The sequence below is a fragment of the Mustelus asterias genome, chromosome 5 (assembly GCF_964213995.1).
Source record: "Mustelus asterias chromosome 5, sMusAst1.hap1.1, whole genome shotgun sequence".
Classification (NCBI taxonomy): Eukaryota; Metazoa; Chordata; class Chondrichthyes; order Carcharhiniformes; family Triakidae; genus Mustelus; species Mustelus asterias.
The window spans coordinates 122,786,160-122,800,866 of record NC_135805.1 but is presented as its reverse complement, the minus strand read 5'-3'; the positions used below and the strand labels follow the sequence as shown (position 1 = coordinate 122,800,866).

The 14,707-nt window shown below is 45.7% G+C and overlaps 1 protein-coding gene across 2 annotated transcripts in view; it reads right to left on the bottom strand.

Moving 5' to 3' along the window:
- fam83b (family with sequence similarity 83 member B) overlaps nucleotides 1–7,636 on the bottom strand; it is a 69,133-nt gene extending 61,497 nt beyond the window's left edge. Inside the window, exons 1-2 of one of the 2 annotated variants that reach the window (XM_078213253.1) lie at nucleotides 7,521–7,636; nucleotides 5,498–5,991 (exon numbers count right to left, since the gene is read on the bottom strand). In XM_078213253.1, coding sequence (XP_078069379.1) covers nucleotides 5,498–5,941 — 444 coding nt within the window. In that variant the 5' untranslated portion in view covers nucleotides 5,942–5,991; nucleotides 7,521–7,636. The remainder of the gene's footprint in view (nucleotides 1–5,497; nucleotides 5,992–7,520) is intronic. The other variant, XM_078213254.1, reaches the window with a different exon arrangement.
- Between the last annotated feature and the right edge of the window lie 7,071 nt (nucleotides 7,637–14,707).

The following is a 14,707-nucleotide window of genomic DNA, read 5'->3' as shown; positions in this document are numbered from 1 at the left end:
ATCCCACCTTGTGATATTTGTGACAATAAAACTTCAGGTATTGACATATTTTAACTTCAATCTTGAAACTCCTAGAAACTATCATCATCACAAAAGAGGTAGTGTTGGGCAAGCTAATGGGGCTAAAGGTAGACAAGTCTCCTGGTCCTGATGGAATGCATCCCAGGGTACTAAAAGAGATGGCGGAGGAAATAGCAAATGCACTAGTGGTAACTTACCAAAATTTGCTGGACTCTGGGGTGGTTCCCGCAAATTGGAAAACAGCAAGTGTGATGCCACTGTTTAAAAAGGGAGGTAGACAAAAGGCGGGTACCTGTAGGCCGGTTAGCTTAACTTCTGTAGTAGGGAAAATGCTTGAATCTATCAAGGAAGAAATAGCGAGACATCTGGATATAAATTGTCCCATTGGTAAGACGCAGCATGGGTTCATGAAGGGCAGGTCATGTTTGACTAATTTGGTGGAATTCTTTGAGAACATTACATGCACAGTGGACAATGGGGAACCTGTAGATGTGGTGTATCTGGATTTTCAGAAGGCATTTGACAAGGTGCCACACCAAAGACTGCTGCATAAGATAAAGGTGTACGGTGTCACGGGTAATGTGTTAGCATGGATAGAGGATTGGTTAACTAACAGAAGGCAAAGAGTGGAGGTAAATGGGTGTTCTTCTGGTTGGCGATCAGTGACTAGTGGTGCGCCTCAGGGATCAGTGTTGAGACTGCAATTGTTTACGATTTACAAAGATGATTTGGAGTTGGGGATCAAGTGTAATGTGTCAAAATTCGCAGATGACACTAAGATGGGTGGCAGAGCAAAGTGTGCAGAGGACGCTGAAAGTCTGCAAAGGGATATAGATAATCTAAGTGAGTGGGCCAGGGTCTGGCAGATGGAGTACAATGTTGGTAAATGTGAGGTCATCCATTTTGGTAGGAATAATAGCAAAATGGACTATTATTTAAATGGTAAAAAATTGCAGCATGCTGCTGTGCGGAGGGACCTGGGTGTCCTTGTACAGGAATCTCAAGGAGTTGGTTTGCAGGTGCAGCAGGTAATTAAGAAGGCAAATGGAATTTTGTCCTTCATTGCCAGAGGGTTGGAGTTTAAAAACAGCGAGGTTATGTTACAGCTGTATAGGGTGCTGGTGAGGCCACACCTGGAGTACTGTGTACAGCTTTGGTCTCCTTACTTGAAAAAGGATATACTGGCACTGGAGGGGGTGCAGAGGAGATTCACTAGGTTGATTCCGGAGTTGAGAGGGTCGGCTTATGAGGAGAGACTGAGTAGATTGGGGCTATACTCATTGGAATTCAGAAGAATGAGGGGAGATCTTATAGAAACATAAAAGATTAATGAAGGGAATAGATAAGATAGAAGCAGGGAAGTTGTTTCCACTGGCAGGTGAAACTAGAACTAGGGGGCATGGCCTCAAAATAAAGGGGAGCAGATTTAGAATTGAGTTGAGGAGGAACTTCTTCACACAAAGTTGAAGCATGCTGCTGTGCAATCTGTGGAACTCCCTGCCCAGTGAAGCAGTTGAGGCTACCTCATTGAATGTTTTTAAGGCAAGGATAGATAAATTTTTGAATAGTAAAGGAATTAAGGGTTATGGTGAGTGGGTGAGTAAGTGGAGCTGAGTCCACGAAAAGATCAGCCATGATCTTATTGAATGGCAGAGCAGGCTCGAGGGGCCAGATGGTCTACTCCTGCTCCTAGTTCTTATGTTCTTATAAGAGTACACAGAGTAATAAATAATCACACCAAGAATCTGTATTCAATAACATCTTTTTTTTAAAAGGCACAACTTGCATTTAATCAGCAATGCCCTCCAGTTCCACTCTTTTGAATACTTTTCCATCTCCTAGTAATGGGAACTGTGGGATATTGATTCCTGTCAAGATTCACAGGAGGATCAATGCTGCTCTCCACCAACTTTACTTCTGTCAGCCCCCAGATACAGAGCATTCTGGCTTACCACAAGGGCCTATTATCTGGACTCTTGCTGTCTTCATGGACACAGGCTCCCAGCCATTTATTGGTGGCTAACTTTAAGTGAGATCATTACTCGACCTTTCTCTGTTATTGCCCACGGAATGTCAAAAGATATCATCTGGGCGCCTCAGGCCATCATCCTATTAAAGACACTAAGAACACAAGAAGTGATGTCTCTCCTTCCCCCTGTCTCATTTATATTGCGGTTTCTTTGATTGCCTCTGCTGTGTGTGTTTCTCTTCCTTGCTGCTTATTTGATCCTATTTGCTCATGGATATGGAGGGATTGTGTGGAAGATGACAAGGTGTCAAAGGCTGTTACCATTGGTCCTATAGGTGTTGTGTAGGAAAACGTCTGAGAGAGAGTAATAAGTGGACAGGTTCTGGTGGTAGTGATTGGGGGTGGGGGGGTCTCAGGTGTGATAAAGGACCAGGCAAGTTTTTCTTTTAATTCATTCATGGGTTTTGAGCATCATTGGCAAGGCTAGCATTTGTCATTCATCCCCAAGAGGAGTTAAGAGTCAACCACATTGCTGGGGGTCTGGAATCTCACACATGGCAGATTTCCTTCTCGAACGGATATTCAAAACTGCCAATACATCCTCCCTCCGAACATCTATTTCCTCCAGCCTATTAGCCTGTAACACCTTCTCTTCCTGAAAAACATGGCCCCTCTCCTTGGTGAACACTGAAGAAAAGTATTAATAGTGAACTAGGTGAGGTTTTACAATTGATGATAATTTGATGGTTGTTATCACAGAGACTAGCGATCAACTCCAAATTTTTAATTAATTGTATTTAAATTTCACCAGCTGTCATGATAGGTTTTCAATCCATGTTCCTGCAGCCTGGGTCTCTGGAAATAACCCCACATTGATATGGGTAGGTGTAGGATAGGAATCCAGTCAGAACACCCAGTACCTGAGGAAGGAATTGCAAAGGGAGTGGAGTTGTAACCCCTTTCTTCACACTGTTGTCACATTTGATACCTCCCAAGAGACATTATGAGCAGAGAAGATTGTCCTGATTGCTACATTAAACACCCATTCTCAGCACCCGATTGCCAAAAAGATATCAAGAATTAAATAGAAGAGTGATTAGCACTGCTGCCTTGCAGCGCCAGGGACCTGGGTTCAATTCCAGCCTTGGGTAACTGTCTGCGTGGGTTTCCTTCAGGTGCTCCAGTTTCCCTTCTCAGTCCAAAGATGTGTGGGTTAAGTTGAATGGCCGTGTAAATTGCTCCTTAGTGTCAGGGGGATTAGGGTAAATACATGGGATTACAGGGAAAGGGCCTGGGTGGGTTTGTTGTCGGTGCAGGCTTGATGGGTCAAAAGTGCTCCTTCTGCACTGCAGGGATTATATTCTATGAAAATAAGACTGAAAAAAAAAAGAATCCTTACAGTTGTGCCTCATGACTAGCAATGTGATTTTAATTCTCCCCAATTGGTGGGTAAGGGGAGTGGTTAAAATAGAATGCTTATCATAATAGAATCCCGACAGTGCAGGAGGAGGCCATTTGGCCCATCGAGTCTGCACTGAGAGTACCTTACCCAGGCCCTTTACCCACCCCATCCTGTAACCTCATATATTTACCATGGCTAGTACAGCTAACCTATACATCGTGGGACACTAAGGGGCAATTTGTGTGTTTCCATTCAGGTCAAAATCATGAGGTACAAATGTTAGCTGTTCTCTTGCTATAACCTGCTTTGCACCAAGCCCTGATCTACCATTATTTGGTGGCAGATGAAGTGTCTGCAGATCTCAACAGTAAATGCAAATCAGGAGGTCCAATGATAAACATAGGATCCTGATGGAATTTTAACCCGTTCCTGAGTATGGTGCGGAACCCTGCTTGTCCTGTTAGGGGAACCTATCAGGAAGCCAGCCGAAACCAAAGGCACGTTAAATAAAATGTTCCTCAGTGGGGCTGCAAGTGGAGGACTGTTGCCCATGCCGCACGAGGCTCTCTCTGCTGCAAAACAATCAAGAGCTTTGCAAAAATATTCTCTCACATTGCACTCTGATCACCTCTCGGCCTTTTGGTTAAGATCAAGCCCGAGATCAGATGCAATGTCTTTTCTTGTCAGCTTGAATCTTGTATGTCTCTTTGTGGGGACCATGAATTGGTTTTTGAAGCGAGAAAATAAATGGATTAAGGGCATGCCCTGTCCACTCTGCACATCGGCTTTGTAACTTTAAGAATGGAGTTTATTTTAAATCACACTCTCCATCCCTCACCCCACCCCCTCCCCCCCCTACCCCTGTAGCTGGCAGCCTCTTGGTAGTGGCGATAGCCTGAAAGATGCCCGAGCTTTATTTCCTCCCAGCTGGTCAGGTGTTTCCACCAAAAACAGTTCAATTCAAATGAGGCCTGACTTGGGCAAAGACAAGATTGCCATCTGCTTTTGCTAGCTTCCTGCCGGGCAGTTGACATTGGCCCTTAAACATCTTGCACATGGAATTTATTGAAATTATCGCACACAACACAAATCCCTACCACTGTGCAGTTTTATTTCATTAAAAAAGGTCACAAATCAGGGCCAAAGCTCCAGGAATGATTCGAACTGATCTATACTACACAGAAGGTGGCTATCAGTCCCAGTGTGCCTGTCCCAGCTCTTTGAAAGCTTTACCCCCATTTGTCCCATTTCCCTGTTTTTGTTTCCCATAGTCCTGCAAATTCTTCTTCATCAAATTTCCTATCCCCTTTTGGATGTTACTATTGAAACTGCTTCTACCATTTTTTCAGGCAGTGCATTTCAGGTCACAATAACTCACTGCCTAAAAAAAAACAAATTTCCTTTCGTCGAGGTGTCCCCCCAGTCAGTGACCAGTGGAACCAGTTGCTCCTTATTTATTCTATTAACATTTTAAAAATGGCCCTGCTGGAACCGAAATGATGCAACCCTTCCTTATGAGCTTGGAACGCTTTCAGCCAAAGCCGAATCTCACCACTAACCTTGTCACAGCAAATAATCCTCACCTCCAATCTTTGTGGCAAATCAAATAAACTAAATCAATCAAACTGAGGGACAAAATAAAAAAAGGTAAGCCCAAAACAGGGCAGCATGGTGACACAGTGGTTAGCACTGCTGCCTCACAGCATCAGGGACCCGGTTAAGTTCCCAACTTAGTTCACTGAGTGTGTGGAGTCTGCATGGGTTTCCTCCGGGTGCTCCAGTTTCCACCCACAGTCCGAAAGATGTGCTGGTCAGGTGCATTGGCCGTGCTAAATTCTCCCTCAGTGTACCCGAATAGGGACTGGAGTGTGGTGACTAGGGGATTTTCACAGTAACTTCATTGCAAGCCCGGTTGTGACACTAATAAACAAACTTTTAAAAAATAAAACGTAAAGGAAACTTAAAACATCAAACCAAAATGTGAATAAAGGAGTCAATTATACACCCCAGTCTCTGCGGGCCCAATGAGCATGGATGAATCCTCACTCCAAGGGCTCTTCAAATTTGGATGCAACAGTTATTTTACTATTAAAGTATTTTAATACCTGCCGTCCATTCTTTATCAGTTTCCTGACTATCTCCTTGATTGTAGGCGAGTTTTCTCGAGGCGGATGAAAGCATAGATCAATTTTGGTTTGTGTCTCCAAGCATCGTGCAACATTAGGCCATCCCAAGTCTAAATCTGGGGCATCTATGTCCGAATTAACAGGCCAGTAAGTGCCAGAGGAGGAGCCATCTTTATCTTCATTCAGAGTATAGGTCATCGTTGATGGAGGCAATTTTTTAACGTTGTCCTTGATGAAATAAAGCTCCTCCTCAGCCAGAAACACACCCAGTCCTTCCTTTGCTAGAAATTCTTCATAGGCAGGAATACCTTCATCTGCCAAGGTATCAATAGCTACCCGGTACCATTCCTTATAGTGAGGCTCAACATAATCCTCAGTTCGATATTCATCTCCCAGGGAAGAGATGTGGGAAGATAAGTTCATGCTGGCAGAATTTAATATTAAATGCTATCCAGGGCTGAATTTTGTACCTACTTGGGAAAGAAAACAAAGTATTATTTTGAACAGCAAGGAACACAAAACAGAACATACACTGCGGAATAAAATCAAAATGCAATGGAATCTCCTTCTACTGAAATCCTTTTTAAAATATTGTTTTCCTCTTACTTTACAAATAACTATGACAAAGTAACAGTCCAAAGATGTGCGGGTTAGGTTGATTGGCCAGGTTAAAAATTGCCCCTTAGAGTCCTAAGATGCGTAGGTTAGAGGGATTAGCGGGTAAATATGTGGGGGTAGGGCCTGGGTGGGATTGCGGTCGGTGCAGACTCGATGGGCTGAATGGCCTCCTTCTGCACTGTAGGGTTTCTATGATTAATAAATATTAAAGGACCACTGATGCAAAATCAATATACTGTAGATGTTGGAAGTCTAACATAAAAACAAGTTTACTGGAAATACTCAGCAGGTCAGGCAACACCTGTGGAGCGGAACAGAGTTTGCGTTCTAGATTGTGACGACCATTCATCAGAACAGATAACAGGTTATCACAACCCAAAATATTAACTATTACTCTCCACAAATATGGCCCGAATCTGCTGAGTATTTCTTTATTAAGGACCAATCCTTTCACACCCAATAGGGTCATTTGGAATCAAAATGTTAACTGTGCTTCTCTCTCCACAGATGCTGCCAGACCTGCTGGATTTAGCCAGTACTTTCTGTTTCAATAACAAACTTGACTGCCTTCAGGTCATTAAAGACGCAGAGATGGCCCGTTAAAGCATGTTTGCAGTTTGAGTACCTGTTTGAAGCATACGTGGAGTTTCAGTGAGAGCGCTCTATGTTGAATATACATCAATGAACAAGCAAGCTGGTAGTTTCACACAGATGCTGGGATATAACTGCCGTCTTTACCTGGTCTGACCTACAGGTGGCTCCAGACTCACAACAACATGCTTGACTCTTAACTGCCCTCAGAAATACCCTAACAAGTCACTCAGCTCAAGAGCAATTAAGGATTGGCAACAAATGCTGGCCTTGCCCGTGACACCCATATCCCATGAAATAATTAAAAAACCGGACCACAGGAGCTCTGCCAAACATTAATAATCCTAATTGAGCAAAGCTTGTGATTTTATTATAAGCTGGCTACAATATCCAAAGTCCTCTCATGATACTCAATCCATTGTTAACCAAACGATCTTTTTTCAAGCTGTAATAATGCCATACTGCTGAAGTAGAGCAGAAATGTCTTATTCCACACCCACACTTGCAGCCACACACAAACCAGAGTTAAGTTTGATTAGTCTTTTGTCCTGGCTACATTCTCCTGGAAATCTATACGTGTTGATGTACCTATTATCACTTTTTTTCCCAAACAGCATTTCAACGCTTTACACCGTTTTGTTAATTAAATGGATGAGAAGTGGTTAATTGCCATTTAGTCATAACAGTGGTAGGAAGTAAGTTGTCGGCAATTGCTCGCCTACGAAGAACTGAATAGAACTGACAGGTGAAAGAAAAGTTTAAAAGACCAAAGTTAGCTGAAATATCTACTTACTGTGTGAGGCAGTTTTGGGAGTCCGGCCCTCCTAATAACCTAGATCTCACTCTAACTGAAGTGTTGAAACAACCAGTCCAACCTTGCTGCGTTTAGTGTTCTCTATGGCCGACTGAAAAGTTTAGCAGCTACGTAAGTAGGGAACGGCACAGGGCGTGGAAACCAGTTCCAACATGCAATAGTATGTCAAGGTATATGTGTGTCAAACAGCAAGCTGACACTGGGCCAAAGATTATGCAAAAACCTGTTTCATTCTGCGAACCACCCTTTCTCATTGAAACCAATACCTTCTATTGAAGGTATTTTCCAGAAAGAAAACAATCATGAGAATGGGAATCTATACTTGAAGGTTATTGTATTAAGGTACCTTTTCCTTTGCCCAGTTTTACTTGCCACGCTGGTGGAATTGGAGTGTCCGACATCATAACAAAGGCTACACTTCAAACGTACTTCACTCGCCGTGAAACACTTAGTGGAGACCTCCCGTGGTACAAAAAATGCATTTTTTTTTGTCCTTTTTAATATGTGCTACTTGCCCCCTGTGGATGAAAGTGCTGTAATAAACAAAAGCAAAAGAACAGACCAGGCGCTTATATTCACCATCCCCCTCCCAGTACCACAATCACTTACCAAGATGTGCTCTGCAAGATGTGGTTTCTTCTGCTCCATACACCATTGCTTCTGCTAACAATTGGCCACCAAACCTAGATTTTTTTTAAAACCCTCTACTGAATGAATTGTCTTTTTATTAACCATTTTATGGGTCCCACCCAAACGGAGTCGTCTTTCTCCAGCAGAGAATCGGATTTTGCCCGGGTTGGAGTTTTTAAGTTTGTACTATTCCTGTAACACTGAATTCAGCTCTTAAGGAGTTAATTCCTCAAAGCCTTGTGCAATGCTTCTTCTTGACATTCATCCACCTGTCTGGATCTGGTCTTAACCATAGTGGTTTAGGACTTTTAATTAATAAAACAACATTTGATTAGTGAAGTCCATCTGTACAATCTCAAACATTTCATGCCATCATCTGAGTGGGGAAAAGTATAATTTAATTCCATTAGCACAACCAAGTGCAAGCCTCCTGCACCCATATCAATGGGTGTTTAAACAGTTATTCAATTTAGTTCTCCACCATGCTTGAATAAAAAGAAATTTCTCCATGCACCACATTGCCGGTATTCTCCACTTTGGTTTATTCTGTGGTTCTGTTATGCAGAGGTGTGTGGAAAAGGCAGGGGCCATAATCCTTGTTTGGAGAGCTGGTGCAGACAAGATGGGCTAAATGGCCTCCTTCTGCACTGTAGCAATTCTGAGATTCTTTTTTCCAGAGTGGAAAATAAAATTAGATGGATGTGAAGGAGCAGCTGGTTGACCCTGCCAGTTTTTCATTAGGTGGGTGGATTTAAAACTCCAGTGAGTGAACTCGGTTGTGGCAAGTCACAACGCCACATTATCTAAATGTCAAATGTCTGAACCGGTTTGACTTCAAACACCGAAAGGTGAGTCTACTCTAGGAGCGCTAAGAAGGTGAGATCTTTTAACTATCTGTCATAACCAAGGAAAAGTGAGAGAACCATAGACTCCTCTTTCATATATTTCTGTAAACCATACCAATCAATCTCTTCTTCGAAATAGTACCACCTGAGAGTGCAAGACAAGTCTTCAGTTTAACATCTCTGCTGAGACACAGATCCAGATTACACAAAGGTGCATGCTCTACAAAATGACGACATGTTTCTAAAGCATACTCTTTTTAAATTAACATTACTAATTTCTTAAGGTCATTTCTTTAATTAATGTAACTAATTCACGTTGTTTTCCAACAAAATACAAATTAATCATATTTCATTTCAATTTGTATATCATTTCTGCTTATAATTGAATCAGTTTCACATTTGTTTTTTTCACTTTGGACCAACAACATCAAATATATGCCACCATGATGTATCCTGTTACACGTTCTAATCTTGTAAACCGCAATTTACTGCGAGCTGGAAGGAATATAAAATAATTTTGTAGTCGATTCAATGCCAAACAGCCTTTGGAATGTCTCTGTTTGAAATGGAGAACAAGAACATGGTCACTGAATGCTGGCCCATTGCCGGAATGGTATAAACTGTTACTAATTAACAATTAAATGGCCTGTGGTGCTTACAAAAATCCACAATCAAAAGGACTTCCCCATTTAGATCACTTTTCAACAGTGAATTTGAGCATTGGTCTTAAAGGGACAGAACAGATTAAACAGACCTCTCATTTAGCAGTTCATCATCAGTATTTGTAAAGTAGGCTACCCAGCATATCCACAAGCAACACCACAAAAAAAGTCTGCTTGTATTTGTAATGTGGAGATGCCGGCGTTGGACTGGGGTAAACACAGTAAGAAGTTTAACAACACCAGGTTAAAGTCCAACAGGTTTATTTGGTAGCAAAAGCCACACAAGCTTTCGAGGCCTCGAAAGCTTGTGTGGCTTTTGCTACCAAATAAACCTGTTGGACTTTAACCTGGTGTTGTTAAACTTCTTACTGTATTTGTAAACCATGTTAATGATGCTTTTACCTATGCATTTAACTCTGTAGCAATTAAAATGCATGGAGAACTGAATTTTCAGGTGTAGGTGATACAGTTAAATGTTCAACGGAGAAGCTCAGCAGTTGAATCACAAAAGACTAGTATGCAAGTACAGCAAGTAACTGTTATCCATTAATGCAAGCGAAATTGAATGCAAAAGTCAGGAGGTAATGCTTCCGTTGTACAGAGCACATATGAAACCACATTTGGAGTATTTTTACAATACTGGTCTCCTTATTTGAGGAACAATGTAAAGGCGTTGGAAACAGTTCAGGGAAGGATCACCAAAATAATACCTAGAATGGATGGGTTGTCTTGTGAGGAAAGGTTGGCAGGCTTGGCTTGTATCCGCTGGCATTTAGAAAAATAAAAGGTGACTTGAGTCACCTTTTATATGATCCTTCATATATGATCCTGAGGGGTTTTAACAGGGTGGATGTGGAGAGGATATTTCCTCTTGTGGGAGAATCTAGAACTAGGTCACAGTTTTAAAAATAAGGGATAACCTATTTAAAATGGAGGTGAGATGAATTTTTTTTCACTGAGGGCTATGAGTCTTTGGAACTCTCTTCCTCAAACAGTAGTGAAAGCAGAGTCTTTAGACAGAGGTGGGAGGTTATCGGGAAGCAAGGAGATGATAGGTTATCGGGAGTAGGAGTGATGCAGATTTGAGATTACTATCAGATCAACCATGATCTTATTAAATTGTGGAGCAGACTCGAGGGACTGAGTGGCCAACTCCTGTTCTTTGTTCATATTTTCATAAATTGTATTTGATGCTCATTTGCTGTCTCCCTGATCCAGTAAGTTTAATTTTGAATCATGCACTGAAAAAAGAGCTTTCAAATATTACAACATTGAAGCTATTTATGCTCCATTAGTAACGTTATTGCTATTTTGGCATCTTGTAGTTTTCACTCTTTCCAATGGAGACCCATGGAAAATACTTCAGAGGCCAATTAAAGGTCCAGCAGACAGCGCACTCAGCAAGTAGGATAGTTTGTCCCATACAGTGCAAGGATTTTAGGGGCTTGTACAACCCATAACACAGGTGTCCCATTGGATCTCAGTCCAGAATTTCAAATCAGATCTGTGGGTTTGTGACAGACTGTGTGGTTTTGGATGGGTGACAGGCTGTGGGGTTGTAGTTCGGGGACAGGGGTGTGGCTGTCGTTCGGGGACAGGGGTGTGGCTGTCGTTCGGGGCCAGGGGTGTGGCTGTCGTTCGGGGCCAGGGGTGTGGCTGTCGTTCGGGGACAGGCCGTATGTTTGTGGGTGGGTGGGTGACAGGCTGTATGGTTGTATGTTCGGGGACAGGCTGTGTGGATGTGGGTGGACGACAGTCTCTTTGGTTGTGGGTGGACGACAGGCTGTGTGGTTATAGGTCAGTGACGGGCTGTGTGTGTAGTTCGGGGACAGGCTGTGTGATTGTAGGTCGCTGACAGCTTTGTGGTTGTGGGTGGCAGCTAGGCCGTGTGGTTGTGGGTAGTTGACAGGCCATGTAGTTGTGGGAGGGCGACAGGCTGTGTGGCTGTAATCGGGGACTCTCTCTGTGGTTGTGGGTGGGTGGGCGACAGGCGTTGTGGTTGTCGGTGGGAACCAGGTTGTGTGATTGTAGGTCGTTGACAGGCTCTGTGGCTGTAGTTCAGGGACTGGCTGTGTGATTGTGGGTGGGTGACAGATTGGTTGTGGGTGGGGGACAGACTGTGCGGTTGTGTGTGGGTGACAGGCTGTGTGGTTGTAATCAGAGACTGTCTCTGTGGCTGTGGGTGGGTGACAGGCTGTGTGAATGTCGGTGGGCGACAGGCTGTGCGGTTATGGGTGGGAAAAAGGCTGCTTGGTTGTGGGTCGGAGACAGGCTGCGTGGTTGTGGGTGGGGGACAGGCTGAGTGGTTGTGGGTGGGGGACAGGCTGTGTGGTTGTAGGTCACTGAAAGGCTGCGTGGTTTTAGGTCAGTGGCAGTCTATGTGGTTGCAGTTTGGGGACAGGCTGTGTGGTTATGGGTGGGAAAAAGGCTGTGTGATTGTGGGTCGGAGACAGGCTGAGTGGTTGTGGGTCGGCAACAAGTTGTGTAGTTGTGGGCTCGCGATGCTTTTTGGCTGTGGGAGGGTGACAGGCGGTGTGGCTGTAATCGGGAACTCTCTCTTTGGTTGTGTGTGGGTGGGCGACAGTCCTTGTGGTTGTGGGTGGGCGACAGGCTGTGTGGTTGTGGGTGGGCGACAGGCTGTGTGGTTGTGGGTGGGTGACAGGCTGTGTGGTTGTGGGTGGGTGACAGGCTGTGTGGTTGTGGGTGGGTGACAGGCTGTGTGGTTGTGGGTGGGTGACAGGCTGTGTGGTTGTGGGTGGGTGACAGGCTGTGTGGTTGTGGGTGGGTGACAGGCTGTGTGGTTGTGGGTGGGTGACAGGCTGTGTGGTTGTGGGTGGGTGACAGGCTGTGTGGTTGTGGGTGGGTGACAGGCTGTGTGGTTGTGGGTGGGTGACAGGCTGTGTGGTTGTGGGTGGGTGACAGGCTGTGTGGTTGTGGGTGGGTGACAGGCTGTGTGGTTGTGGGTGGGTGACAGGCTGTGTGGTTGTGGGTGGGTGACAGGCTGTGTGCTTGGAGGTCGGTGACAAGCTGTGTGGTTGCAGGTCATTGACAGGCTGCATGGTTGTGGCCGACCTGAGACCACACGATCTGTCACCGACCTATAACCACACAGCCTGTCACTGACCTCCAAAAACACAGCCTTTCATCGACCTACAGCCACACAGCCTGTCAATGACCTACAACCACACAGGCTGTATCCCACCCACAACCACATACCCTCTCGCCCTCCCACAACAACACAGCTTGTCAACGACCTACAAACACACAGTCTCCCACCGACAATCATGCAGACTGTCGCCCACGCACAAACGCACAGTCTGTCCCCCACCCACAACCAGTCTGTCACCCACAAACCACCACAAAGCCTCTCACCCACACACAACCTGTCGCCCACACACAACCACACAGACAGTTGCCCACCCACAATCACACAGCCTGTCAACGACCTACAACCACACAGCCCGTCGCCCTCCCGGAACCACACAGCCCGTCGCCCTCCCGGAACCACACAGCCTGTCGCCCTCCCGGAACCACACAGCCTGTCGGCCACCCACAACCCCAGGCTGTGGGTGGGTAACAGGCTGTGTGGTTGTGGATGGGGGACAGGCTGTGCGGTTGTGGCTGGGTGACAGGCTGTGTGGCTGTAGGTCGATGAAAGGCTGTGTTCTTGGAGGCCGGTGACAGGCTGCATAGTTGTAGGTCGGTGACAGATCGTGTGGTCTCAAGTTGGTCACAGGCTGTCTGGTTGCAGTTGAGGGACAGGCTGTGTGGTTGCAGTTTGGGGACAGTCTGTGTAGTTGTGTGTGGGCGACAGGCTGTCTGGTTGTGGGCGACAGGCTGTGGGGTTGTGCGTGGGTGACAGGCTGTGTGGTTGTCAGTGGCCGACAGGCTGTGTGGTTCTGGGTGTGCGACAGGCTGTGTGGCTGTGGGTGGGTGACAGACTGTGTGGGTGTGGCTGGGCAACAGGCTGTGTGGTTGTGGGTGGGTGACAGGCTGTGTGGTTGTGGGTGGGTGACAGGCTGTGTGGTTGTGGGTGGGCGACAGGCTGCGTGTCTGTAGGTTGATGAAAGGCTGTGTTCTTGGAGGTTGGTGTCAGGCTGCGTAGTTGTAGGTCGGTGACAGATCGTGTGGTCTCAGGTCAGTCACAGGCTGTGTGGTTGCAGTTGAGGGACAGTCTGTGTGGTTATGGGTGGGTGCCAGACTGTGTGGGTCTGGATGGGCGACAGGCTGTGTGGCTGTAACTCGGTGACAAGCTGTGTGGGCTGTCGGTCGGTGATAAGCTGTGTGGTTGTTTCTCGGTGACATGCTGTGTGGTTGTAGGTTGGTGACATTCTGTTAAGCTGTAGGTTGGTGACAGGCTGTGTGGCTGTAAGTTGGTGACAGGCTGTGTGGTTGTAGGTCAGTGACAGGCTGTGTGGGTGGTGGTCGGTGACAGGCTGTGTGTCTGCAGGTCAGTGACATGTGTGGTTGCAGTTTGGGGACAGGCTGTGTGGTTGCTGTTCCAGGACAAGCTGTGTAGTTGTGGTGGGTGACAGACTGTGTGGTTGTAGTTGAGGGACAGACTGTCTCGTTGCAGTTCTGGGACAATCTGTGTGGTTATGGGTGGGCGACAGGCTGTGCAACTTTAACTCGATGACGGGCTGTGTGGCTGTAACTCGGTGACAGGCTGTGTGGCAGTAGGTCGGTGACAGGCTGTGTGGCAGTAGGTCAGTGATAGGAACAAAGAACAATACAGCACAGGAACAGGCCCTTCGGCCCTCCAAGCCCATGCCGCTCCCTGGTCCAAACTAGACCATTCTTTTGTAACCCTCCATTCCCACTCCGTTCATATGGCTATCTAGATAAGTCTTAAACGTTCCCAGTGTGTCCGCCTCCACCACCTTGCCCGGCAGCGCATTCCAAGCCCCCACCACCCTCTGTGTAAAATATGTCCTTCTGATATCTGTGTTAAACCTCCACCCCTTCACCTTGATCCTATGACCCCTCGTGAACGTCACCACCGACCTGGGGAAAAGCTTCCCACCGTTCA